The sequence below is a fragment of the Melanerpes formicivorus genome, unplaced genomic scaffold (assembly GCF_026170545.1).
Source record: "Melanerpes formicivorus ecotype bairdi unplaced genomic scaffold, bMelFor1.0.p_v2 SCAF_35, whole genome shotgun sequence".
NCBI lineage: Eukaryota > Metazoa > Chordata > Aves > Piciformes > Picidae > Melanerpes > Melanerpes formicivorus.
Window position 1 is genome coordinate 4,071,002 of NW_027142387.1, and position 27,972 is coordinate 4,098,973.

A 27,972-nucleotide genomic window follows, 5' to 3' on the forward strand; every position below is an offset into this window, starting at 1 on the left:
ATCAGAGGGATGGAGTGCCTCTCCTATGAAGACAGGCTGAGAGAGCTGGGGTTGTTCAGCCTGGAGAAGAGAAGGCCCTGGATAGACATTTTAGCAGCTTTCCAGTATTTGAAGGGGGCCTGCAGGAAAGATGGAGCTTTTTATAAGGGCATGTAGTGACAGGACAAAGGGTAATAGCTTCAAATGGAAGAATGTAGATTTAGATTAAATATTTGAAGGAAATTCTTCCCCATGAGGGTGGTGAGACACTGGAACAAGTTGCCCAGAGAAGTTGTGGAGACTCCAACCTTGGAAGCGTTCAGAACCAGATTGGATTGAGCTTTGAGCAACCTGGCAAGATGTGTCCCTACCCCTGGGCAGGGCAGCTGGAAATAGATGGTTTTAAACGTCCCTTCTAATCCAAACCATTCTATGAGCATGTGAAATGCTGTAATCTTGTCACACCTACGCTGTTTTAGCAGAAAGACCCTGTGTGTCAATACATGGGAAGACAGGGGTTCAGCACCTAATTAACTAGGAAAAGAGGTCAGAGCATAGAGTGAGGAATGGCAGCATGCTCTAGGAAAAGGAGCTACAGGACAGATCTGATGTCCCTGGAAATGGAAGGAGAGAGGCATCTTTCAGAGAGAAAGGGCATCTTTCATCCCATCTCAGCTCCTACCTTGCTCCACACTGCATAAGAGCAATGCATTTTAGAAGAAGCACAAGTTAAACGGGCCAGAGGTCATCTGCTACTGCTTTGTCCCAAGTCTCCCTGGAATATAGTTTTTCATTACCATCTGCTATTTGCTAGATTTTCACATCTGTCTTTCTCTTAAAGTATCCCCCCTCAAGCCTCCTGACATAAGGACCGATGAAAACCATGGACCAGAGTCTTTAGGAGCATCAAACTTGAGAACTTTCCTCCCTTGTTTAAAGCCCTGTCATTTCCTTTCCTTGTGTTCTCCTGGCTTACTCCTCCTGAAGTACACAGGAGGGACTTGGTTATAGATTAGATACATGAGAAAGTGTTAAATAATCTATCTGTGTGTAAAAATCACAGGTTAATTTTCAATGCTGTTCATGTCAACTTAGTGTGATACTCTTTCCTCTTGGCTTTGCACAAGGACCATTGACATCACACTCTGACTCTTGACAGAGAAATGCCTTTTGCCACTATAAATAGGGTTATACTCTTCCAGCCTTTTAGGTCTCCTTCACAATCTCCCTAACCTTTGTAGGGAGGCAAGAAAGACCTTTGTATGAGAGCCATCTGTCAGGGCAGATACAAACTCCAGACTCCTCTGGGCTTTAGAGACTGCTCCATCCTTGAAGGCTTCACCCAGAGTACAACAAACAGATGGCTTCCCTTTTGGACAACAGTGCTGCCTCTCAGGCCATGACAATGATTTTCCTCAAGTAAGCCTGTGGATGTGGTCTACCTAGACTTCAGCAAGGCCTTTGACACCGTCCCCCACAGCAAACTGCTGACTAAGCTGTCAGCCTGTGGATTGGACCACTACACTCTGTGCTGGGTTAGGAACTGGCTGGAGGGCCGGGCCCAGAGAGTGGTCGTGAACGGTGCCGCATCCAGCTGGCGGCCAGTCACCAGTGGTGTCCCCCAGGGATCAGTGCTGGGCCCTGTCCTCTTCAACATATTCGTTGATGATCTGGATGAAGGGGTAGAGTCAGTCATCAGCAAGTTTGCAGATGACACAAAGTTAGGGGCAGATGTTAGTCAATTAGAGGGTAGAAAGGCTCTGCAGAGGGACCTCGACCGACTGGACAGATGGGCAGAGTCCAATGGGATGGCTTTCAACAAGTCCAAGTGCCGAGTGCTGCACTTTGGCTATGGCAATCCCACGCAGAGCTATAGGCTGGGGTCGGAGTGGCTGGAGAGCTCCCAGACAGAGAGGGACCTGGGTGTGCTGATCGACAGCCACCTGAATATGAGCCAGCAGTGTGCTCAGGTGGCCAGGAGGGCCAATAGCATTCTGGCCTGCATTAGGAACAGTGTGGCCAGCAGGAGCAGGGAGGTCATAGTGCCCCTGTACTCTGCTCTGGTTAGGCCGCACCTTGAGTACTGTGTCCAGTTCTGGGCTCCTCAGTTTAAGAAGGACATTGAGACACTTGAGCGTGTCCAGAGAAGGGCAACAAGGCTGGTGAGAGGCCTTGAACACAAGCCCTATGAGGAGAGGCTGAGGGAGCTGGGATTGTTTAGCCTGGAGAAGAGGAGGCTCAGGGGTGACCTTATTGCCCTCTACAACTACCTGAAGGGTGGTTGTAGCCAGGAGGGAGTTGGCCTCTTCTCCCAGGCAACCAGCACCAGAACAAGGGGACACAGTCTCAAGCTGCGCCAGGGGAGGTTCAGACTCGAGGTGAGGAGGAAGTTCTTCACCGAGCGAGTCATTCGGCATTGGAATGGGTTGCCCAGGGAGGTGGTTGAGTCATCGACCCTGGAGGCGTTCAAGGGGAGATTGGACGTGGCACTTGGTGCCATGGTCTACTCATGGGGTCTGCGGTGTCAGGTTGGACTCGATGATCCTCGAGGTCCTTTCCAACCTGGGTGATACTGTGATACTGTGATACTGTGAAGTTTCTGGTTACAAAGCATGAGCTAACTACATGTTTGAGACTGTGACAAATGTAACTTTTGCCCCTATTTGCTGGTTCTTTTCTATAGAATGGAAAAATGTAAATGCTTATATATATTTGTCTGTGAATTTAGGTCCATTCAGTGCAGGTTTCAATCCACTGCAATTTTAACCTCCCTAACTTAGTGTGCTGACTGCACATCAAGCAACCTGTTTGAGCAGGGAGGTCATTCTGCCCCTGTACACTGCACTGGTTAGGCCGCACCTCAAGTACTGTGTCCAGTTCTGGGCCCCTCAGTTTAGGAAGGATGTTGACTTGCTGGAACGAGTCCAGAGAAGGGCAACAAAGTTGGTGAGGGGTTTGGAACACAAGCCCTATGAGGAAAGACTGAGGGAGCTGGGATTGCTTAGCCTGGAGAAGAGGAGACTCAGGGGTGACCTTATCACTCTCTACAACTACCTGAAGGGAGGTTGTAGACAGGTGGATGTTGGTTTCTTCTCCCAGGCAGCCAGTACCAGAACAAGAGGACACAGTCTCAGGCTGCACCAGGGGAGGTTCAGGTTGGATGTTAGGAAGAAGTTCTATACAGAAAGAGTGATTGCCCATTGGAATGGGCTGCCCAAGGAGGTGGTGGAGTTGCCGTCATTGGAGGTGTTCAGGAGGAGACTTGATGGGGTGCTTGGTGCCATGGGTTAGCTGTTTGGGTGGGTTGGATTGGTTGATGGGTTGGACACGATGATCTTGAAGGTCTCTTCCAACCTGGTTTGGTTTATTCTATTCTAAATAAAGGTTTATTCTATAGACCCAACACTACAGATTGATCTATTGATCAAACCAATCTGCCTGAAAAGCTGCTTATTTAATCAACCCTAGCCTGTTTTATACCTATGACAACATCTATAAAGTGACTAAATTAATAAATTTGTCCTTAGAAGATATAATTCCTTAATTCCCCATGTATAAATTTACTTTGAACATGTACAGTAATGCAGCGACTTAGGAGTTAGCATGAACCTGGACCAAACTTTCTGTATAGGTTCACACAAACAATTATCACAGCCTGAAGCTGAGCTTCAGGACATCAGCACATCAGGACAGTGTGAGCCCTGAGTTTGCTTGCCTGGAAGGAACATTGTCCTGGATGTAACCATGTTCTCAGTACTGGTTAGGCCACACCTTGACTGTGTCTGGTTGTGAGCCCCTCAATGTAAGGAGGACATTGAGACTCTTGAATGTGTCCAGAGAAGGGCAACGAAGCTGGTGAGAGGCCTCGAGCACAAGTCCTATGAGGAGAGGCTGAGGGAGCTGGGATTGTTTAGCCTGGAGAAGAGGAGGCTCAGGGGAGACCTTATTGCTGTCTACAATTACCTGAAGGGAGGTTGTAGCCAGGAGGGGGTTGGTCTCTTCTCCCAGGCAATCAGCACCAGAACAAGAAGATAGAGTCTCAAGTTGCGCCAGGGGAAGTTTAAACTCGAGGTGAGCAGAAAGTTCTTCACAGAGAGAGTTGCTGGCCATTGGAATGTGCTGCCCAAGGAAGTGGTGGAGTCATCGTCCCTGGAGGTGTTCAAGAGGGGATTGGATGTGGCCCTTGGTGCCATGGTTTAGTAGTCATGAGATCTTGGGTGACAGGTTGGACTTGATGATCCTTGAGGTCTATTCCAACTTTATTGATTCTATGTTATTGGACAGAGAAGCCACTTGGGGCTGGATCATTAACAGTCTTCCTAAGGAAAGGAAATCACCTTTCACTTCACCTTATCAATACTTCTGATTGCACCTGAAAATAGTGCCAGGGCTTGGAAGTCAAATCTGTAAAAACTGCAGTGTAAGAAGTTGAACACACAACCCCACAGAGCCACAGTGAAACATCTCCATGTAGCCCTTTGATTGTACATTAGTTTTTAATGCCTTTAATGATCTTCTGCAGTAGACATAGAAAATGCAGAGATGACAACTACATCACCTTTAGGACAACAGGCCTACTGGAACTGATAATTATGCTCACTTTTACCTCTTTAGAGGGTGGGTTTTGCATGAGAACATACTGTCCTGTGACTTACCTGATGGTCTCCAGTATCTCTGCATAAGAAACTCCTCTCCTTCCCAGCAGACTCATCTTTGCCTCTGCAGGCACCATCAGCTGCTCTGCTCCACACCATTGCCTTGTAGGCAGCCTCTTTTGCATATTTGGCATTTTTTCCAGGCCATAACATTTATTAAAAAGACAGTGATTTTTAAAGAGGAACAGCATAGAAATCCATCACAGTAGAACTATTTTAATGATGATACAGAGGAGAGCACAGGATTCTTAAAAGCCCCATGGAGTCTGTGGTTTGCTAGACTCAGAGCTCACCCAAGCTGAGCGATCTACTTGAAGTAATTCCTTTTCCATCCCACAAGTGGGATTTTTATTTAATGTAAGATACATAAACAACCAGGAAAAGCACATAACCCATCCCCCCACTTCCACACACACACACAGAGCCCCCAATCTCCCCAGTGTATTATGAATCTAGGCATAATAACAGTGTTATTCTATCAGGACTTCCTCAAAAACCAACCGTCCAAACCCATCAAGCCAGTCCTGTTTCATTTATAACAAGTTATTTGGTCCATCCTGTAGGGGTCCTTATGCCAGAATGAGCATTGCAACAATAATCTGTAAGAAAGAGTTTTATCTGGCTTACTCTTCTATAAATCCTGCGGTTTAACTGGTTCATGCTGAGCTGGCACTGCCATGCAAAAGCTCTGGTTTTGGTCTTCAAATTGGACAGATTCTAAGAGAGTTCATGGCAAGCAAAATTCCAGCTGCAAGACAATCTTTACTAGTTACCATAGTGTTGGAAAATCAGCTGTGCTTGCATTGCAGACCCAGCTGCAGATTTAATATTAGCCAGCAAGCTTAACACTGAGGGGCACCACACAGCATTCAAGAAATCTTTCTCTTATGCTGCACTGAAAAGTTTCAGTAAGCCAAATCTTTGGTCCTGACAGAAAAAAATGTATCAAAAGGAAAATAAAACTGAAAAAGGGGAGATTGAGACTAGGTATGAAAGATTTTACATTGAGGGTAGTGAAATACTGGCATAGGTTGCCCCATCCCTGGAAACATTCCAGGTCAGGTTGTTTGAGGTTCCAAGCGACTTGCTGTAGCTGCAGATACCCCGGCTCACTGTGGGGGAGTTGGACTAGATGGTCTTCACAGGTCCTTTCCAACCCAAACAATTTCATGATTCTATGAAGGCCAAATTTTCACTATCCTTTGGAAATGCAAAAGTTTGACCCTTGAGTAATAGAGCAAGCCAGAAACAAATATCAAAATCACAACTGCATGGGTAGGTAATGGTTATGTACACATGCATGTGTGCATATTAGTAGATATGTGTGTGTGTGTGTATATATAGAGAGAGAGTTGTGTCTATGTGTTTGGGTAGTTATCTGGTTTCTATTAGATCATTCCCTGGTTTCCCATCTGGGAAAGCTGTTCTGCCTCTTTTCTAAAGCACTAGTGTGGAAACTTTTAGACATGTACTTATCTTTAATTACATGAGTAGTTCCCCAAGTGCTGATGGGAATACTCACGGACGAGGGAAGAGGTTAAAGTGCATTTATTACAGACTCAGGGCTATTTTCCAGGCTGTGTTTGTGAAATAACTGAGCAGGAAGGATTAGAAAGCTGGCAGGAGTCCCAACCCTCTTACAAGCAGGACAACAACTGTAAATGTTTAAAAGATCAGATTTGGGAGTAAATCCTTCATCACACTGGTAATGTAACAGTCCCTCTGGAATGACTGGGATAAACCTGCTGCTGCAGTAAAACGCTTCATGGCACTGTGTGGTGACTGACAAATGTAAGAGGTGACCAGGGTTGGCTGTGTGATCTTGCTGAGTGTGATAGGCCACTCTTTCCATGTGAGTAAATCTATCCTGTAATATTCCCAAAGCATCCCTGGGATCTGCTGGTTAGAACAGGAAATGATTTTCACATCCTCAGGGAATTTCTCTAGTGCTATAAATGTCTGACTGATATTTCCAACCAGGACAATGAAAAAGTAAAAAGGTAATCTTGAGCTGAGCCTCAAAGTGTATTTTTGATCGGATTGTTTCATTTTGTGACCCCATTTTTCAGTGATCTATTTTTTCCCTGTTATTTTCCTAAGTAAGATATAACTTGTGTTTCTAAATAAAAGGCAGTTCAGTGCAAAAATGGAGGTTTGGGTTTTTTTTCTCTTCTTTAAAATCAATTGCAACAGAGAGGTCTTGAAAATCTTGAAAGTAAAATCAAAGTGATATGGAAATGTGCAGTTCATAAACTCCCCCCAGCCCCCCCCCCCCCCCTTTTTTTTTTTAGGAGGAATTTAAGCATTTAATGAGCTTGCTTTTTAACATGAGTCTCTAAGACACCTAAACATATGCAACTAACCACTCTGTGAGGCAGTGAATGTGCTTGTCTCTCCCAGACACAGATGGGGAAAGTTCACAGATCTTCCAGGTGATGCCTTTAGCTGGGAATTAATCTCTGCTGGTCAGTACCTCTTCTGTACAGTAACTTACTTAAGGTATGGCATGCACACTGGTGCAATTTTAGTCATTGAGCAGGGTAGGGGGGAAGAGAGGGAGGAGAAAAACCACAACTGTGAGCAGTCACGTTTTTTAAAGATGTTTTAATAAAAGGGCATGGACAAAAGGATTTCTGTTGAAAATGAACACTCAGAAGGGCAGTTCACGATCCCACCACTGAAGAGGGTGTTTCTCCCAGAGCTTTTCCAGCACCAGGCATGTTTGTGTATTTTTCCCTCAGTTGAAATAACAGCTCCATCAAAAGGCATGGGCTAAAATAGGAGAGACTGGTTCCTACTGGCAAACAACTGGCAGCCACAGAAGACTCCCTGCCTGGCCCCATAAATACCGTGCTTGTATAACTAGTTGTGGCCAGATACATACACAAACACTGCAGTCATCGCTGACCCTGAGGGCTGGAGACGGCGTCCATCAGTTTTAGTGCTTATGGTGCGCTCCTAGCCACTTGCCCTGCCTCCTTGCTCCACTTTTATTCCCTGCTCTCCCCTGGGTCCCAGACGGCATCAGCCTCGCTCCCTCCCCTTGCCATTTTCTTTGCGCCTCTTGGCTCGGCGGCTGCAGTTCCCGTTCGCCTTGGGGCTCTCTGTGCAGAGCCTCGCATCCTGCCCAGCTCCTCGGAGAGCGGCAGCGTCTGCCCCCCTCGGTCATCCGGCGGGGAAGATGCCTTCGCCTTGAGGCACTGTGATATCCCCCATCCTGTCCCACTCTCCTTCAGCTTCAGCAGTCGTGGAAGGGGAAGCAGACGCGATTCCAAGCCACTGGTGGGGCAGGAGAGCGGTAATGCTCTGTCTCAGCCTTCTCGGAGGACGCCTGTGCGCGGCGTTGCCATAGCGACGGTTCCGCTGGTCCCTAGATAAGGCAAGAGGGAGCATCCCCCGCAGCCCCAGCACCGAAAGGTCCCGCTCCAGCGAGTCCCGACACCCTTCGCACCGCTTTGTGAGTACTTCATCCTCCACACACAGCCCTCCCGCCTGGGTGGGTCTTCCTTTGCTCTTATTCTTTTCCTTTTTGTCTTGTTTCCTCTTCCTTTTCTTCCTCCCCCCCCCCCCCCCCCCCCCCAATTTTTTTCTCTCCTCTTCTCCTCTTTTTATTTTTCCCTTCCTTTTTTTTATTTCTCCTTGTTTGTTTGTTTTTTTTTTTTTGTTTTGAACCTTTTCTTTTTCTTTCCTTTAGCAGTTACCACCAGCAAGGTAAATCTATGATTCTGTGACAGAGAAAAGGGAGCTTGGGGAAAACCTTACTGTTCTTTACAACTCCCTGAAAGGAGGTTGTAGTGAGGTGGTAGTTGGTTTCCTCTCCCAAATGACAAGTGGTAGGACAAGAGCAAAGGGCCTCAAGTTGTACCAGGAGCAGTTTAGGTTGGATAGTGGGGAAAATGTTCTTCTCCAAAAGGATGTTCAAGCATTGGAACAGGATGTCCTGGGAAGTGGTGGAGTCATCATACCTGGAGGGATTTAAAAGACATGTAGATGAGGCACTGAGGGATATGGTTTAGTGGTGATCTGGTAGTGTTGGGTTAATGACTGGACTTGATGATCTTAAAGGTCTTTTCCAACCAAAATAATGGTATGATTTTATTCCATGAACTCACACTTGTCACCTCTGGGATTTCCACTCTGCATGCAGCAGGATGGGGATGTTTCCATGCAGAGAAAACTGGGGTGCAACTGCAGTGAGGCTGGAACATGTAGATGGGGTCATGTGGGGGAGAGTGCTTTAGAGACAACTGCTTCAAATAAGTTTAACTGCTGAGATAGTTCACAAGCTGATAAAAGAAGCCAGTAGGACTTCTTATCCCACTACAGTATGCTGGCACATGCAATGGTTATTTTGTACCTCTGCAGTTTTTATTATCTTACTTTTTTCTTTCCATCAGTCCAAGTTTAACTGTTGGTATTTCTTGTGTTTTCCACAAGTTTGTGGGAGGCAGTCAGAGTCAGTCCACAGCCCAAACAGGGGTTTGAACCACTCCCCTCCTCACCGCCTCCCAAGAAGCACTCTGTGAGGGGAAACAGCTCCCAGGCAATTCTGTGGGATTTCTGCAACCACACAACTTTGAGTAGCAAAAGGTTTTGGGTGGAGCCTGGTTCAGGCTTCCAAATACCTAAATCATTCCTAAGAAGTTATAGAAATGCTTTAGGAAAATAAAAATCAGATTACTCTGACAAGAATGCCTGGAGAGAGCAGACACTGTCCAAAGAACTGAAGAAACCCTAGGCAGTAGCATGAGCTGTCTTTTGTGCTCAGGAAGATGTCACTCCAAGAAAACAACGTTAGACATATAGTAGAACTTGTAATTAAAAGTTTGGAATGCAAAGTAGGAACATCCAGCCTTTACTATTAGGACATCTGTTTTCTGCTCTCTCTGCAACAGATAGGCTGCCTTGCTTTAGTTACAACACTTGCCCAGGAAGCAGCTGCAATGGGGGTAGGACAGGACCAGGCTATGGGTGAAGTGCCTGTTTGCTGCAAAAGGAGCCCAGACTACTTGCTGAGTGCAGGTGGGAGGAGCCAAATGCAGGCAGGTGTGGTACTATTCCCTTGGGCCCCTGAGCCGTTTCAGAGGAGCTCTGCATTGAGAAGCGGGGGTGCAGGATGACTACTCCCAGATAATAGGATTTTACTCCTTCTTTACATGTTTGTGAATGGCTTAATGAAAATAAGGAGCCTATTTATATTATAAGAGCCCGCAGAAGATGTGCAACAGTAGGACAGGTCTGTCTTTAGCTTCCACATTCTGGGAGCCTGGCTCTCCCTCCTCGCTCCTGCACTCATTGCAACCAGGCAGAGAGAGACAAAGCAATTAACTATAATTTACTGATCAAAACTTTTCAGGAGACCATCAGTGTGCACATGGTGGGAGAAGAGGCACAAGTCTTAAAGAGCAAACCCTGATGCCTGGGCAGCTATTTGGCCTGGGTAGCAAAGCACTGCCCTTGGTATCTGCATGGGGCAGCACACTGTGAGATATTCCCCTTGCTCCCAGTTTGAATTGTCAAGTGCATCAGTGGCATCAGTGACTGGTTTGGGTTGGAAGCAGCATTTCAGGGTCACCTAGTCCAAACCCTATGCAGTAAGCAGGGACATCAACTAAATCAGGTTGCTCAAAACCCCATCCAACCTGACCTGAAAAGTTTCCAGGGACAGGGATTCTACCACCCTCTGGGAAACCTGTGACAGTGTTTCACCACCCTCAACATCATCTTTGTATCTAGTCTAAATCTCCCTCTTTTAGTTTAAAACCATCACCACTTGTGCTGTCACAACTCTCCCTGCTCAAAATCCTGTCCCTGTAAATAAGGTCTCCCCAGAGCCTTCTCTTCTCTAGGGTGAATAACCCCAACTCCCCCTGGCTTTCTAAAAGTAAGAAGAACTTTAATAAAAGTCCTCTTATAAAGAAGTAGAGCCAATCCTATTGAATGTTAAATGGTTTTACAAGGAGTAAATGCAAAACTGTGTAAGCAAAGCTAGAGCTTGTCTCAACCTTCAGGGATTTAAGGTGTCCCTATCGGCTCTGTCTCTTCCCAGAAGAGATGCGAGGTGATTCCTTTGGGCATGCAGCTCTGCAGCATGTGGTACAGCCTGGCTGCATTGTAGCAAAGCTTCAGGCTGAATGATTCATATGATTAAATTAATTATAATTCATATGATTTAAAAAAAAAAAAACAACAAAATTCTATATGTGTTTCAGGAAGTGTCTCCTGCTGAGTGTGATTTAGAGCTCCATTGCTACCATTACACACAGGATGAATGTGGAGCAGTATGTCAAGAGATATAACAGAGTGAAATAAAAACCCAAACACCTTAGTCCATCTTGTAGATAGCAAGCATTCCCTACTATGGTGACTGACAGAGTGCAAACCCTGCTAGCGTGAAGGCTGCTGGGAAAAGAGCTTCACTTAACATATGAAAATATCCATTTGTAAAGGTCTATTAATGACTTCATACAGTCTCCATAGTGGCCTTCCTTCCCAGGCAGCACTCTACTGGGGAATCTGTTTCTTTAGCGTCAGGAATTGATTTTAGTGGTTTGGGAAAGCACCATTACAATGCTCACATACATCACCTTGCCTTTGACCCAGAGCGCTGTCTGTAACCTATGGCTGCAGGGTGCACCAGCAAGCATAGGTTCACTCATCATGTGCAGTGTATATGCACCCAAGGTATCAAAACTCATGACACATTTTGGTAGTGTTCTCTCTGTAGTCTTTTGTTACCCCATGTAGCCTGGAAGCACGTTTGAAAGCAAGGCAATGCTGGCTGCAGGGCAAACTTTAAAAGGAAAAACACAAAGGAGGGGTGTCAGAAGCTGGGCTGCCAAACCATATTTTAAAGCACTGAAGATATCACAGGCATAGCCATCTGTGACTATGAAAATGTGAAGACAGATCTAAGAGATTAATTTTACAATATTAGTTTTCAAAGTACTGCATTAAGAGAAAGAATGAAGTTTCTCATGATCCTCATATCCCAACCTTACACTGAGCCTCCTCACACAGCTTTATTTTTACTAGCTCAAATAACTCAATGAAACAACTTAGTGAAAGCAAACCAAAGTAATTCATATTTTATAGCACATGTCCAGTCAATATAATTTACTACTATTTTTAAATTTTACTCTCCTTAGCTACTTTTTTCCCCTTAATTGCTCTTTAAAAAGGGTCCATAGTATCTGAAATGGTATCAGTTATCTTACTGAAAACTTTGGAAACAGTACCCTTCAGAACAGAACATTTCCCTGTAGAGTCATAATATTTAGCCAGTGTGCCCCAAGCAAATCAAATAAAATCAAATGGCACTGAAGTAAAAGAAAAACCTCCTTCAAATAACAAAATGCAGTGTGAGCCTTCATATGGCAAGATAATAAGCTTTTGCTTTAAACAAAATTATGACTGCTTCATTTTAAATTGTAACTAGAGCTTATTTATACAGTGGATAAACTGAGCAAGTTCTCAAAGGTTTCTTTATTCAGGGTCTTCCCAAGTGGAAGATGATGTTTTTCTGTGAAAGCAAATGAAGTCTCCAGGCAGTGTAATCCTTTAGTACAGATGTGAGGCTGGACTGGGACAGCCCTGCAGTGAACAGCTGGAGGTGCAACCCTTTATCCAGGCCTGACTCTGTAAGGTATTTAAGAATTGGTAAAAAGTTACAAACTTCTGCAAATTTTGGCTCCTGAAGGGTCTAAGAGATAATCCCATGTGTTCATTGTGGGTCAATGGTCCTGAGCTTTATTACTGTCCTCCAGTGTTTCTTCACTTTGAAGTCACTGGTTTTTAGGACTTGTTTTTCCATCCCCTGAAGAATTGGCTCAGCACAGGATTATGAGTGTGACCTTTCATATTTTTGTTTGCAATTATTTATGTGACTGGATCTTCCTTGATTAATTGCGTTTTATATAGATGCAAGTTTAGTCATTGAAATGAGGTGAGCTCCCCTACTGTTCTGTTAACAACCACTGCACTGTACTGAGAAATAACAAAGGTAATTTCTTTACCTCCAGCAAGATAAAAACAAACTCCCACGGTACACTCTCCTATTTGCCTGTATTCCTTGCCACTGTTTTTCTCTGACTGCCTCTTATTTCACCTTTCTCTTTTATTTGCCTTTTCTTCTTCACCTTCCCTTCCTTCTACTTTTTTCCTAATTTCTTCTACTATTCATATTATCTCCCAAGGTTTTGGGTTTTTTTCTTCCTCATTGTCTTCCTGCTCCCTACAAGGAAGTCAGAATCTACTTTCATTATCTGAGAACGAAGAGCAGAGGTTGTGAGCAAGAGACTGCCATAGCAGTTGATGGCTGAAGGGAGATGCTCAGACACCACCTTCAGGTTGAAGGGTTTCGTTTCTTTTAACATTGCCCTGCCATTCTGACAGGTGTCTGCTAAGCAACCATAGAAATGATCAGCAGTAGAGATATAGTCTAATTTCCTTCTTCCTATGATGGCAGCTGGGGTCACCCCAGAGTGAGCAAGCACAGGATCAAATCTCAGCCTGGGGGAGCACAAGTAGAAGCCTGGGCTCCCCTTGTGAGTAAAGGGGGAGAAAACAGCCAACCCAGCAACCCAGTGTGACCTACAGAGCACAGGTGCTTAGAGAGCTTTGTGAGACAGGTTCCCATGCTCTTATCAAGGTGACAAACAAGTCTACTTCATGCTGGCTTTGAGGTCTGCAAGCACTGCCCATCTTTTATTGGCAACACTCATGCCTAGGCCTTCAGGAGGATCCAAGCTCTCTCATAAGACTTAACAGCATTTGTAACTAAAGTTAGGTAGTATGATAAACCCAGTATGTTCCCTAGTTTACAGCTGAGAAAATAATTAAGAAGAAAAGCAGATGGAACCATCCCATTTCCTAGCATTTATGTTGTGCATGTGATAGCATTTTGTGTATGTGATAGCACTTTCTGTATGACCAAATTTCGTTATTCTTCTGTAGAGCCAGCAGATCTCCCATGATAGTGTGGGTTGCTTACAGCAAGGTAGGAGCAAAACCAGATCACTGTGTGTATAACCAAGGCTGTGAATACATCTGTCTCTTAGCACACATGAGCAAAATCAGGCCAGCAGACTGCATGACGGAGAGCAGCTGAAGAAAGATGAGACCTTCTCATGATCTGGCTGGCAAATGAATATCTAACACTGGTATGTCTGGTTTATGATATGATGCTGATTTGTTGTTGTTGTTGTTTATTCGTGTGTGTGTAGTAGCTTCAAAGTGAAGAAAAACCCATTTTAATGATGTCAACAGAATGTGTTCAGCCACTTGATATCCCAGAAGACAGACTGGACAAGCGAGATTCACACTGTAACCATTTAGGTAAGTGTTATTAGATGATGTCATTGCAGTAATTAGAGAGGTGTTGTCTTCACATCATTAGGTCCTGTCCAGTGTCCATTTTTCCCCTCCAGCAACACAACTGAGCCCCCATGAAACCTGATAGAATCCACCTTCTGCTGACACTGATGATGCCAGATGGAAAGGCAAAGAGCATTTTTCCTGCATATAAATATCATCTGAAGCTCTAGAGTTGTTAATTAAAGAGGAGAAAGGAAATAGAGTCATTGTTCTCTCTGGTAGAAAAAGTAGATGTTTCTTCATTTATACCACATTAAGCTGAATGCTGGGATGTAGCTGAGCCTTCCCTGAACACATTTTCCATATTCAATTTCAGCAGAAGATTTCAAACATCCTCTTTGCCTCCACTGGGGCAGCTTTCTAAATACTTTTTCTCCTTTATCATCAATCTGTTTCCACTCTTGAACCTATTTCATACATAACTTTTGCACTGAGACTGTCAGAGGCATCATTGTTCCACCACACTCCTAAACAGCAGACTTCATACTTGATAGATGTGGGGGTTTTGCATATTCATGGTCCTTGCCTCTGCTTCAAATGCTATTACTTCATTCTTGCCTTGCAAAACTGTCATGAAGATTTAACAACCCTAGAAACAAAAATCTATCTGCTCGTTGTTACCCTTGTGATGACTATAATGAAACAAACTCAATTTCACTTGCTTGTCATAAAAAGTGCCTCACTGCTGGCAAGCACAATTTCATCAACTTTGTTTATCTGGCCTGCAAGGGAGGTATCCTAGCTCTGCCTCTGCCACATGGCACTGCTAGCCACAGGCACCACTTTTTACAACTGCTGCAATACCAAACAGAGCTGCTCTATAAAATTGCTTATTTAAGTAAGCACAGAAAGAGTCCCATTCTACAGTTGGGAAACTGAGGCAGTGGAAGGATAAATGAGCTCATTAGAACTGTGCAGGAAGCTTGTGAGGGCTAGAAAAAGACCCCGCATCTTTCAGGGACTTCACCTGGAGGTCATCCTTCCTGCCTCTACCCACAGCTGCCTCAAATAGTGTGAGAGAGCCTGGAACAAAATCCTGCTGCACCCAAGTTTGCAGTCAGGGCTTGGGTAGGGGTGTAGGGAGCCCAGCTGAAGGCAAACAAGCAGCTTTTAAAGTAATAAAAGCTCTGGTTTGTGTAATGATACTAATGACAGGTTATATTCAATATCTTCAGGTTGCACCCAGAACTGCAGATCCTTGCAGAAAAACTGTGATGACCGTCTGAGTCATGGCTTGTTTTAAAGGAAAACAAAAAACTGAGTGTAAATTTATGTAAATCAAAAGCACATACCACCTGCTCAGTGGCTCTGGAAATAAAGCCAGCTCTCAAAAGGAACAATATTCTGTCCGCCTGTAACAATACCTCAGGCTGACCCCACGCACATCAGTCCTTCCTTCACAAAAATGCCCTTGTAGCTCTTGAAGACACAGTTCATGCTGGATGAAAAAGGTATGGCTGCAGGACCTCTGAACACAATGGTGCAGCCTTCCACACAGCACACAGCTGCCTGCAGCTCTCTCATGTCTGCAACCTACAACTCAGAAGGACCACCTAAGTCATTAGATTCCCATGTAGTATGGAACAGAAGCCTCATGTGCTGACTTTCAGCTTAAGAAATGTTTCTCCACAGGCTTTTTAATTTACTTGGGTGAAAGCAGTATTATTAAAGCTTTTCTTTTCACCATCTGCTTTATTATTTCTGCTCAGTTTCAATTTCTATTTGTCTTTTTTTTTTCATCTTCTTTTTTTTTACCCCCCACAGAAGATCTTTCAGAGCAGCTGATTAAGAGCTGTGACCTAAAAAAGAAACCAAGAAAAGGTAAAACCATCCCAGCCTCCCAAAACACTGACCAAGAGCAAAAAAAGCCAAGGAGAAAAGATACACCGGCTTGGCACACCCCACCACCTCTAACAGGTGAGCAATACATCTCTTGACTTTGAAGTACCAGGTCCTCTGAGGGCCCTGAACCTGGGCAAAGGCCCAGAGACCCCTTGTTTATTAATGTCCTCTTGGATGTGTGCAAGAATGATGGTTCATGCCGACAAACAAACAGAGAAGCTGACTTCTCTTAAAGTCATTCTCTGTTACATGAAATGTTTTCTCACAGGGTCTGGGAATACCAGAGTGAGTGGCTGTATGCTCAGCAAAACATGCTCCCTTGGAGTTCATTATCTTGCTGTCTTTATGTGATAAAGGATGTGTTATGCTAGCTGCTGAGCCATGCTAGATGTCCCAATTCTCTCTGGTCCAAAATCAAAAAGGATTCAGTTCAGATCCTGCACTTTCTTGTGAAACTGAAGGGGAGGCTGAATGGGGTCAAGGCTGGCAAGAGACCACAGAAGCACACAAGCTGGCTGCAGGTTGCTCCTCTTGGAAATTGTAGGGTTCTTGGGCTTACGAGGACTCTAGCAAAGATTGGGTGTTTCAGGAAGCCAGAAACCACGGCAGCAACAAAGGGGCTCCTTGTAGAATGCTCCCTGCTGCTATGCATCTACAGAGCTCTGAAGTTCAAGAGCCAAATGCCACCAACCTGGGGATGGAAAGAATGAGAGTGCCACTGAAACCTGATGATCTTCCAAGATCAGCAGTAGGGATAAATATTTGTCACTTCTCTCTGCTAACAAGCACTCCTTGTGCTCTGGGGAGAGAAAGCTCTGTTCTTGTATCAGCTGCATTGAGTTCTTCTTCCCATGCTGCACATGCACAGAGGAGTTTGCCACTAACTGCTTGCACAATCCCTTGTGTACCTGCTATGAAGTTAAAAACAAGCAGCTTGGATTTTCCAGTATTTGTAGTACAGACACTGAATCTGACTGTTCAACTTTCATGTGCATATATCCCTCAGCAATTCTCTCTTAGATGGTTCACAGGCTGGAGAGCTGCTTTGTGTGCCTGCAGTAGCCATATCATAAAGAAAACATCATTTCACTACTTCGAATAGGCTGTTTCTGTGTGGTAACATTTCTCCCAAGCAAAGATTTGAGCATCCATACAATGAAGCTACTTTGGTAAGATGTTTCAGCTTCTGGAATAGAAGGTTGCACTCATCTTTACCATGATTTCTGAGTTTAGTCCATTGAGTACAACCAGAAGCCAGCTGGCCTGGTTGCATTGCTATCTATAGATTATGGGATATAATTGAGTTGGAGGGAGTACAAACCATTGCAAAACATCAAGAGTAGGTGCACCATGCAGAGCAGATCATGAGCTCCTGCCGCCTTGCTTCAGAGTAGTCACTGGGAAAGTTACACAGGCACAAATCTCTTTGATGTGAACAAGGCTGAAGTGGCAGTCTCTTTTTTTCCTTGCCTGCAGGCATACTTTCAGACTTTTCTGATAATCTGCTGAAGAGATATGGCATCACAGAGAGGCCACAGAGAGAGAGAGTGAGCCCAGGTTCCCAGATCACTGACACGGAGCAGAAAAAGCCCAGGAGAAAGGATACACCTGCAATACACATCCCACCCTTAATAATAGGTAAGAAACTTGGGTATATGGTGCTCCAGAGGTCTGCCTGGGAGGAGGCTGGAAGGAGGTTGCTCTGTGCAGTGTACTTATCAAAGCCCGCTGAAATGGACCTATTAGGTCTAACTATATAAGAGCAGTAGTGGCTCATGGAAAGTCTTTTCTATATTCTCTGCCCATGCTCTCAGGACAGAAGAGAAGGGGAGTAAGAAAAGATATTAGGTCACTTGATTAGCTCTCCCATGATCCTTCTTTTGTGAGAGGCCAACCACTCCCCTGCTTTTCAAACCTGAGCACATACAAGTTTTTAGGTCACCAGCACTAACATGGTTGACACTGCCTCAAACAACTGGAGCAAAGCCATCCTGATTAATCTCCTCTTAACTTCACAGTCCTTGACATGCACTAAGGAAACCACACTGTGATTATCTTCTCATTAACAGAGCTTGTGGCATTATTTCCAGTGCAGCAGCCAATTTGCTTGCTGACCATATGAAGTCAGCCATCCAGCCATATTTTGGTCCTAAGACTGTTTGTTGCATTTCTCTTGTGGCTCTGTCACAGAAGCCCCTCAATCCATCAACGTTTCTGAAAGAACTTGAAGATGTAAAGCACGGTGCAAATGTTAGCTACGAGTACTAGCTAGGGATGCAGGAGCTAGTGCAAGGCTGTATGCTACAAACCAGCTTTTTCCAGATCAAGGGATGGAGTAAAAACATAAAAGAGGTAATGAACAAATGAATAAAAATTAAAATTAAAAATAATAATAAATAAAAATAAAGAGAAGAGCCCTAGGTACCAGATACTGCCAAAACTACAAAAAACTCTTCTCTTAGGAACTTCTTGTATTAACCAGTTCTGTTGTGGGCTGGCACTACTGAGCAGTGAGAGACACTAAATGAAGAGGTCCTGATACAGACACTTTGGCCTCTGAGGAGCTCAGTACATCAAGCACCTGAGTTTCAGGTACACTTTGAATAGAATTTACTGTACATATCATAATTATAAGGTATGCAAAAGCCTTCACCACCCCATAGAGGCCCTTGTGTTTGTAGACATCTTTCTGGGTGAAGCTGAGCCCTTGTAACTGACTTAAACATGTAGGATGCTGCATGTCCTTTGCACTTCTGGGGGTACAGTGAGAAGAATCTGAAAGCAAAGCACACTTGATAGAAATCAAAGACAAAACATGTGATGGTGAAGCTGAGAGGCTTAACTCTTATTTGGTTTAAATGTAATTAATACATTATATTTAGTAATGTGGATGGGGGAGAGGAGAAGGAGAGGTGTGAAAAAAAAATCAAATTGTGTGCATTTGCTCTTGTTAAAATGATAGAAACTACTACAGGTTTTAGTTGTATTCAGTTATACCTCCCACCTTCTTTCCTACTGCTGAAGCCACCTTCCCTCACTCAGCATGGATTCAAAGCAGCCTCCTAGATTATAGAATCATTAAGATTGCAAAAGAAAACCTCTAAGATCCTATGAGTCCAACTGTCAACCCAACACCACTCTGCCCACTAAACCATGTCCTTAAGTGCCATGTCTATACATTTTTGCACACCTCTGAGGATGGTGACAGCTCCTTGGGCTCCTGTTCCAATGCTCAATCACTCTTTCAGCAAAGAAATTTTTCTTAACATGCAATCCTAAACCTCCCCTGGTGCAACATGAAACTATTTCCTCTCATCCTATCAAGGGGAAGTGGCCTGAAGTTGTATCACTGGAGATGCTGCCTTTCCCTGCAGATATCAGATCACATATTCAAGATCTGTTTTCCAGTGATTGATGTCCTGTGGCAGACTGTGCCTGTATCAGGGGCAAAGTAGCCTATCTGCTTGAATGTCTGCATTTCATTCCCTCCCTGCTCTAAGGATGCATATTTCTTCTTCAAGATAGACACCAACATAGAGCCTTCTGATGGTTGAAATTTGCTGGCTCCATGACTTGTTATGACAAAGTGACTCATTGTGGCTGAGGGCTGGTCCAATATTTACTACTTGTTTATTTTCAGGGTTATCCCATCAGGCAGCAGACAGAGCACAAACAAACTGAGCTCTTGCAGAACTGCTGTGCAAAATAGAACCTGAATTACAGACTTGAAGACCTGAGAAGACCCATTAGGGCTACATGCACTAAATAAATATAGACAGACCTTTCTGTCCCTGTCTTCCTCATACTGATGCTGCAGCAAGCACAGTGCTCTGTGCATCCCTTGTGACCTGTTAATGAGGAATGTCCATGTTTCTAACATTTCCCACTTCCAGATGCCAGTTAAAAAGTAAAAACCAAACTCCACTTAATTGTTTGTAGTAGCAGAGCTTAATTATCTTTGTAAGCAGCTGCCCACACAAATCGATGTGTTGTAAATGTAGATAAAAAATGGCAGCTGTGTAATCACACTCCATTTTGACCAGCTGGTTATGAGCACTCTAGGATGGCCCTTCTCCCACATAGGTGGCCAGAGAGACTTTTTGTCATAAGTAAGTCAAACAGCCTGTAGAAAGTGATGAAAATCAATGTATCTACTGGACAGCACATGATCCAAGTGAGAAGCAGACCAAATAGGAAATAGAGGTACAGAAAAGGAGCTGCTAAATTAGGATCGAAACATTAATCTCTGGACAAATCCATGGTTACTTGTTACCTGCATAAGAAGACTAAGGAAATTAGTCCTTAGTCACCTTGAACAGCTAAGCCTTGGTGTTACAAAATTCTCCCCTACAAGTGTCAGCCTTCTAAATGTATTCACCCTTCAAGCTTCTGCTGAAGTGCTGCAAATAACCGTACCATGAGCGTGCAAATGAGCCATGTGGCCAGCCAAAGTGGCCAGCTCCCCTTCAGTCAGCAAACATCTTGTTCTTCAGAAAGTATTAGACCAGAAGGCAAGATATATTCACAGTGTTAATGGTCACTTTTTCCCGTTTGCACTTGAGAGTAAATGATTTATATCTCATCCAAGGCCTGTACTGAGCTCTGGAACACTGGATTGCCATCCCCACTTAGCAATGTATTCAATGAACTGAAGATTTTCTGAGAGCTCTTCAGGCCTGTGGGTTTGAGCACGAATGTAAATACAAGTGTAAACATGGGAACATGGCTCCTGAAATGTGGTTGCTTAGGGTTTTTTAATCAGATCAAAGATAACTAGTAAAACCACAGTTTCAAACCTTCAGTCACCCTCATGTCCGTGTAAATTAGTTAAGGTAGCTTCTTTAGTGTTCCTCAATGGAAACCTCTGAGCAATGCAGGACAAGCACAGCAGTTTAGTGTTATGTCTCACTCCTTCCCTGTGCAATAGATGTGACTGGAGCACCCCTATACTCTCCCATCCCATCCTACATGCAGGAGCTGTCCACAGGCAGTCAAATGGAACTGGTACCACCTTGGTGGTTCTCTGATTTATAAGCCAAGAGGAGTGGGTTAGATCTAGGTGGCACCAGGGAAATGTTTGATTTAAGCCAACCGCTTCTTCTGCCTATGTTTGAGCTTCTTAATAGAGGCTATTATGTCTCTGCAAGCCTTAGAGTTCCTAGTGTCTAGCTGAAAATTGCAAGTAGTTGGAAGTTCTGTTGGGAAAACATGACTTTCTTGTATTTCTACTTTGCTTTCTTTAGTTTAATCCCTTGGCAGATATTAAAAGAATAACCTACCAAACCTTGAAACAGATCCACAGGATAAGCTACACTTCATAATACACACAGCTGGGAAAACAGAGGCAGGGAGGTAAAGTGATTTACTTGAACAGTAAACAGTGACAGTCTGACTTACAAATATTCCCCAAATCCAACCTCCTGCTCACTCCTTTAAACCCAGAATTTCCAACCTGTATTCAGTAAAACACTCTTTGTCCACAAGTGATCAGTGGTGTCACATCAAAGGAAAGGAAAATCCTATCCCAGTGGCACAGAGATAACTCTGGCTTCGACAGCCCATTGGTATCCTCTTTCCACTGCTTTGCATTAAAAGGCTGATTTTAAAGGCATGTAGTTGTCCTTGAAGCTGCCAGTGGTCCATGGTCTAGAAAGTTAATAACCTGCAGCTCTAAGCTACACATTTCTCTGAGCTCTGAATGCTAAACTCTACTGGAAACCTATGGAGTTCATCAGTCACCAAAGAGATTCATTGATAATGATGCATTGTCTTGTGGGAAGCATCTGGCACACTACTAAGTGGGTACAGCTGAGAGCTGGGGACCTCTGCTTGGCTGCTACTTTCCAGCTGCCTCTAGCATCTGCTCTAAAAGGGCTAGTTTATGTGCTGTAACCATGCCATCAGAATTTCACAAACATACTTTTCCTTCATCACTTCATAATTTAAAAGAGTAGACATGAACATAAAGTACAGGGCAGCTTTATTTAGCATACATTCCTGGCCTCTTATTCCTCAGTTTACCCATGGAACAGGTTAGCTTTCATCAAATGATCCATTGTAGCTTCACATTTCAAGCATATTTTACTTAGGTTTCCTCATTCCTTAAATGCTCCATGAAGAAAGACACCAGCAAAACAACCACCCCACCACTCCTCCTTAAAAAAACCACAACCCAGACCCCAAATATTACAGGGGAAAAAAACCTGTCTGCTTTTACCTAAGTTTCCTATATGAATAGAAGTCTGGCTGGGGAGCATTTACGTCTTTCTCTATAAAAGGACGTAATTCTTCACAGATAGTGATGGTGGTTGCTCAGTTGCTGCTTGAACAAATGAAATCCTTTGTGTTTCAAATTAATATTCATCCGTGCCTTCTGGTTTATCTCACGGTCCTGCTGAAACCACACATACGAACTGCATCTAAGTGAAGCAGGAGCTCACTTCAATGAAGGGTAGTATGGGTTAATATTTTCCTTAATTCATCCCCTCTTGAAAAGACTAAAAAGCTGAAGAAAACCTTCCTGTGTGGTATTGCTCTATTTTCAGACCTCATCAAGACTGAAAGCCTCCTCTGTGAGAGGGCTTTTGGTGCAGAAAGAAGCAAAACAGGTTGGTTTGACAGAATAACTCAGCTGGTTAGCACAGATTGAGAGCAAACAGTAGGAGACCAAATTAGAGAGAAATTCCATTGGTCTCAACACAATGATAACCCTCATCCTGTTTTCAGACTATGTTAACCTCCACACCAGGGAATGTGGGTATAAAGTGTGACTTACAAGTCACTTGCTTTTTACTGGGAACAGGCAAAAGCAACACAATCTGTTAAAATGGGGATCAAGAACATTTTCTACCTATTGCATCATCCTCTCTTCACTCAGTAGAGTAACTAATGAAGACAGCAATTACAGGAATTGTGATATCTTGGTATCACATACAAGCCTCAAGATCCATAAGGAGGACTTGCTGGTTTAACTGTGAGAAAAAAAGAAAGGGGAAAAGGGCAAGTAAAAAAGAGAGAGAAAGGGTCAAAGAAAAGGAGAAAATGAGAAAGAAGAGGGGAGAGGCAGAGATTTGTGGAAGGTAATCCACAGCCTGGGCCTGCCTTCAGATTGATCTTAATTCAGTGTCTTTTGGAATTTATTGACACTCTATCATTTCAGTGGGAATGGCACTTGTCTTGTGGGTGTTCTAACTTTTGCCTCTTTTGGCATCTGCATTTGCAATATCTAACTAATATTGTCATATAAATATAGAAAACAATGTTATGATGAAGTAATTAGGACCGAAGAATTGTTCTTATCCTGATATTTTCTACATCAACTTCTTTTTTTTCTCTCTATTTTTTTTTTTCATTCTGTTTTTTAAGGCACTAAGCTGCTTTCAGAAGAAAAGCAAACAGTGATTATGGAAGATGAAGAAAAGGATGGAGACACAATCCCCAGTTAAGATCACAGCAATGTTTTCAATAATGCAGTGTAAATAATTCTGGGTCATTCGACGTGGCAGCAAATAGGGAGGAAAAAAAGCCATTCATTTTTATAAATAAGGTTTTCAAGCATGCACTTGAATTCAATTTATCTTCAAGTGCTTATCTCCATCTCATGAAATTTCAGCAAGCATCCTAGGAGCTGAAGACAGAAATTCACTTACATATTGGGTTGGAAGGATTCTCTTAGTTTATTAAAAGCAGTTTCCCAGGATTTTTCCCAGGTCAACAAGGAACCCACCCCAAGTCGGATCTAGTTCTGGGCAGCATGGCGATAAGGGTTAACAGAAAGGACACCACCAATCCACTGTACCTGGCACTAAATACCAGAGCAATTGGTAGCACAGAGCAGTAAAACATCAACTGATGATTCAAATTGCATTTTTCTCCTGACATTTTGCATCATTTCTCCAGCTTTCCTCTGCTGGAGTAACACTGAGCACAGTGGAAATTCTCAAGTGCAAAGCTGATAGAGAAGGTAGGAGAGCAGAAACCAACTCTAAGAGTCCCTGAAATTCAAAGCCAACACTTCTTCTGCCTCTATCTGCTCATGACTTGTGTTTGTGAGTAGAAAAAGGGATGTATACCCTAGAGTGGAAACTTTCAGCTCAGGGATGTCAGCTTTAGCACATCCAAGGATGGAGGGCAGGGCTCTCTCAAGAGACAGATGTGGGAAGTGCAATGCCTGCCTGTCACACCAGTGTAGACTACTGATGCTTTTTTTCTTGCAAAGGTTTTATTGCCTGGTTGGTGAATAAACTCGTTGGATAATTCACAGGTTCACAGGATGTTAGGGGTTGGAAGGCACCTCTGGAGATCATTGAGTCCAACCCTCCTGCAAGAGCAGAACCATAGAATCTAGTGCATATCACACAGGAACACATCCAGACAGGTCTTGAAAGTCTCCAGAGATGGAGACTCCACAACCTCTCTGGGGAGCCTTTTACTCAATATTTTTTTGACATCTGAGTTGTCAGCTAGGAGGGGCTGGAAAGCTTATAAATCACACTGGGAGAGTAAAACATGAAGAGGAAGAGTGTTACATCAATGACACATGCATAGTGCAAGGTGGGACAGCACCACACTTCTTTTTGTATATAATTCAATCAGAAATTGTTTTCACAGCCAGCTACAGCCTCCAGTATTTGTACAGAGATGAGTACCTGTAGAATATTATACAAAATAGGTAGAACTGGGTAGTTTTGTGCTTACCTTAATAGCTCTGTACACTAGCCAGAGCATTACTGCTGGCTGGACCCGTAAGGACCACAGCAGAGAGATTAAAGATTATCTAGCCTGGCAGACTGAATTTAGTTATCTTTTAAACACCCTTAGGCAGGCAGCTGAGGAGCACACTAGCTTGGACTTCATTTGCCGCAGTGGTTGACCCAGCATCTTTCATGAGAACACAGTCCATTCTCAGATATCCAGCTTCAAGATGTAATCAACAAGCTTATAATAAATAATGGTGCATTCAAAGTGTACAAGAGGCCAGCTGCATTATTAATGGCATGCCTGATACCTAGGAGGTGCTCTACTCCTAAAATTCTCTTAATCTATTGGTGAGAAAAGATATTTTAAGTATGAATCAATAGTTCATATAATGATGCTAATGTAAGGTGCACAGTAAGGTATGTCACAGAATCACAGAAAACATGCATTTGAAAGAGACCTCAAAGATCAGGCAGTCCAACATTTCATCCACCACTGAGAGACAGTTTTGTGGAGCACATGCAACAGAAACCTGGCCAGAATGGCCTGGAGAAGCCCTGCCAAAGGATTGTGCTCAATGATGCAGAAGAAAAGAAGGAACTCCTGGGGAACCCAAGAAGTTTCCCCATCCTGGGAGCACAGAAAGATTCCTCATTCCTCCCCCACATGTGGGGCACAAGAACCAGCTTGATGGTGCACGAGCAGCAGGCACCAGACTGGAATGGCCCAAAACAGGCTTTCCAAGGGGCTGTGCTCAGTGCTACAGAGAAAGGCAAAAAAAACCCAGGGACATCTACTAGCCCATCTTGGGGGAAAAAAAGCCTTCCCCCAACTGCAGGGCATGAGAGATCATCTTTCTGGCGCATGAGCAGCAGGCAGTAACCCAGCCAAAAGGGACCAGATGAGTCCTGACAAGTGGTCATGCTCAGTGCTGCAGAGGAAGGCATAAAAAGCTCAGGGACCAGTGCCAATCTGCCCGGGGGGAAAAAAACTTTCCTGACCCCAGCAATAGCGATCAGCAATTCCCTGAGCACAGGAGCAAGACTTCCCACAGGCCCGAGCCCTAGCCCTAGCCTGATATCCACAGGCACCTCCAGGGTTGGTGGTATTCCTCATCTTCAGCAGCTTTTGTCTTCCTCCCTCAGCCCTTACCAAGTAATTCCATTGGCTCCTCAAGGACCTTCTCCTGGATGCCCTTGGGCTGCTGCTGAGCCAGGTCTGGCAGCAGACACAGGAGGATGCTCCCTTTTATTCTGTCCTAGGTCACTCTCACTGATGTCTGGTGACAACCCTGGGACATCAGGGTGCACAGCCCTACCCAACATCCACCATCTCTTCAGCCACCACCCCTCTGCCTAGCATCCTTCAGAAGATGTGCACCTTGGGGTGCTGGTCCCAGGACAGCCCCTGCAAAAACATGATTCTAGTCTAGCTTTACCAGTGTGGGGGGTGAATATTTTCAGTGCACAGCTCAACAAGAGTGATAGCGTGGCATCCTGAAAAGATTCCAATGAATGTCAGCAATAGTTTAGGTAGATGTTTAGATGGGAAGGCCCTTGGGAAACACAAAACAAAACAAAAACCACCAACAAACCAAACCAAACCCCAACAACAAAAAATACACACACCAAAAAAAACCCAAAATCAAACAACACAACAAACAAGCAAACAAGAAACAAAAGAAACAAAAATCCCCAACAAGATAAGAGCACAATTAAGGTGTGACTAACTTCACTGCTCTGACAAGGATTTCTTTCCAAGCCTGGGGAATGCTGACACAGCTTAATATGAAGGGGAAAAAAAAAAAGAGAAAAATAATAAAAATAAAGAGTACCCTTTAAGCCTAATATTATAAACACAGAGTGCCAAAGAAGACTTACAGTCCTTGTGGCATCTCTGACAGCACAGCAACCTAATTTACCATCCCAGTATAGATCAACTTGAAGCCCAACCATAAAAATGCCACAACATACATCATTTGCTACAGTTCATTTAAAATGGCATATTCATAGCCTGGTAATTCAGTATTTACTGGTTTTCCACCCAGAAGCAAGATGAGAGATGGAAAAGTAATTTTTCACTCAATGAATTAAGTAAATAGGAGTTTTTTGCAGTGTTCCTGGAAAGCAGTGCAATGAATTGTTTCTCAGCAGCTTTCACTGCCTCGTTGCACTCAGTGAAAGGGTTAAGTATTACTTTGTTTGGGAATTAGCCATGATTTGTTTTCAAATCATATAAACACTGCCTTTGCTCCCAAAACACAGCCTTTAGGTGCTGCAGAATCATGTGTGGGCTGCACAATGGCATGAATGTGGTCTATCTGGTTTATTTACTGTCATCCACCATCTGAACTCTCCCTTTAAGGGAGTGTGTTTGGGGATGACGCAGACAAAAGCTCATCAAAATAAGAATTAGAAGTAAAAGGAAGATGGATCCAGTCTTTTTTCAGTAGTGCCCAGTGACAGGACAACAGGTAGCAGGCACAAACTTGAACATAAGAAGTTCCATCTAAACATGTTTAAGGGTGATAGAACACTGGAGCAGGCTGTCCAGAGATCTGGTAGACTCTCCATCTCTGGAGTCATTCAAAACATGCCTGAGTGTGTTCCTGTGTGACCTTCTCTAGGTGATCCTGCCTTGGCAGGGGAGTTGGACTTGATAATCTCCAGAGGTCCCTTCCAACCCCACCATTCTGTGATTCTGTGGTTTAAGACCAGGCAATGTGAAAACTGCTCAAATTGCTCTGCTAGGCAAATGCCTGGAGTTGGTGTGTTTGGGCAGTCAGCAAATAAAAGACTGACTGCAGTCAGGAGGTTGTTAACGGATAATATTTTTCAAGTGAATTCCCAATCAACCTCTACCTAGAAACTGAGGGACAAGTTCCCATTTGCAATTGGCTTGGGAAAAGGGGATTTAATAGCCTTGTTCTTTAGCCACTTTCAAGCAAGGATTGCAGAAAGCCCATCACCCATCTGACAGGGGTGTAATGAGCATTTTTGTAGTGCTAAGCATGAGGTCCATACGTTAAGTGCTTTGGCCAGCTAAGCCACAGCAGAAACAAATCCAAAGCAACATTCATAATGCTATTGCCAGCTCACACTAGATTCACAGATAAAGCAACATTTTCATGCATGGATTTTAACAACAATTACACTGAAATTTTGTCTGCCTCAAGTTCTGTCTTACAGTTTAATAAACTGGCAATTGTATAATGCTTTGGCTGCTTAAATTAATGGGCATGTTTAGATATCAGAACAGACATCTTCCTGCACGTCCTGTGCCATTCCTACCTTTTGAGATTACATTTTGTACATATGACCTCACAGTGCTCTTATAAGCAGAGAGACTGCCCAGCAATTGCATCTGCAAGTGAAAATAAAGAGTGCACAGCAGCAGAGTATGTTAGAAGTTTTGGCTTCTCACT

At 43.8% G+C, this 27,972-nt stretch overlaps 2 protein-coding genes across 2 annotated transcripts in view; one reads left to right on the forward strand and one right to left on the reverse strand.

Moving 5' to 3' along the window:
* The first annotated feature begins 7,544 nt into the window (after window positions 1-7,544).
* Window positions 7,545-27,894, forward strand: PPP1R17 (protein phosphatase 1 regulatory subunit 17). The gene is made up of 5 exons (XM_068156904.1): window positions 7,545-8,091; window positions 13,859-13,970; window positions 15,774-15,926; window positions 17,328-17,489; window positions 23,217-27,894. Exons 2-5 carry the CDS (start codon window positions 13,889-13,891, stop codon window positions 23,294-23,296), a joined length of 477 nt encoding a protein of 158 aa, XP_068013005.1. The 5' UTR covers window positions 7,545-8,091; window positions 13,859-13,888; the 3' UTR covers window positions 23,297-27,894.
* The window catches only part of PDE1C (phosphodiesterase 1C), a 315,392-nt gene continuing 295,656 nt past the window's right edge, over window positions 8,237-27,972 (reverse strand). Inside the window, exon 19 of the mRNA XM_068156896.1 lies at window positions 8,237-8,599. Coding sequence (XP_068012997.1) covers window positions 8,553-8,599 — 47 coding nt within the window. The 3' untranslated portion in view covers window positions 8,237-8,552. The remainder of the gene's footprint in view (window positions 8,600-27,972) is intronic.

Coding starts and splice junctions, on each gene's coding strand:
- PPP1R17 (XM_068156904.1), top strand. CDS start 13,889: ATGATGTCAACAGAATGTGTTCAGCCACTTGATATCCCAGAAGACAGA. Junction 13,971..15,773: donor TTCACACTGTAACCATTTAG/GTAAGTGTTATT, acceptor TACCCCCCACAG/AAGATCTTTCAGAGCAGCTG. Junction 15,927..17,327: donor CACCCCACCACCTCTAACAG/GTGAGCAATACA, acceptor CCTTGCCTGCAG/GCATACTTTCAGACTTTTCT.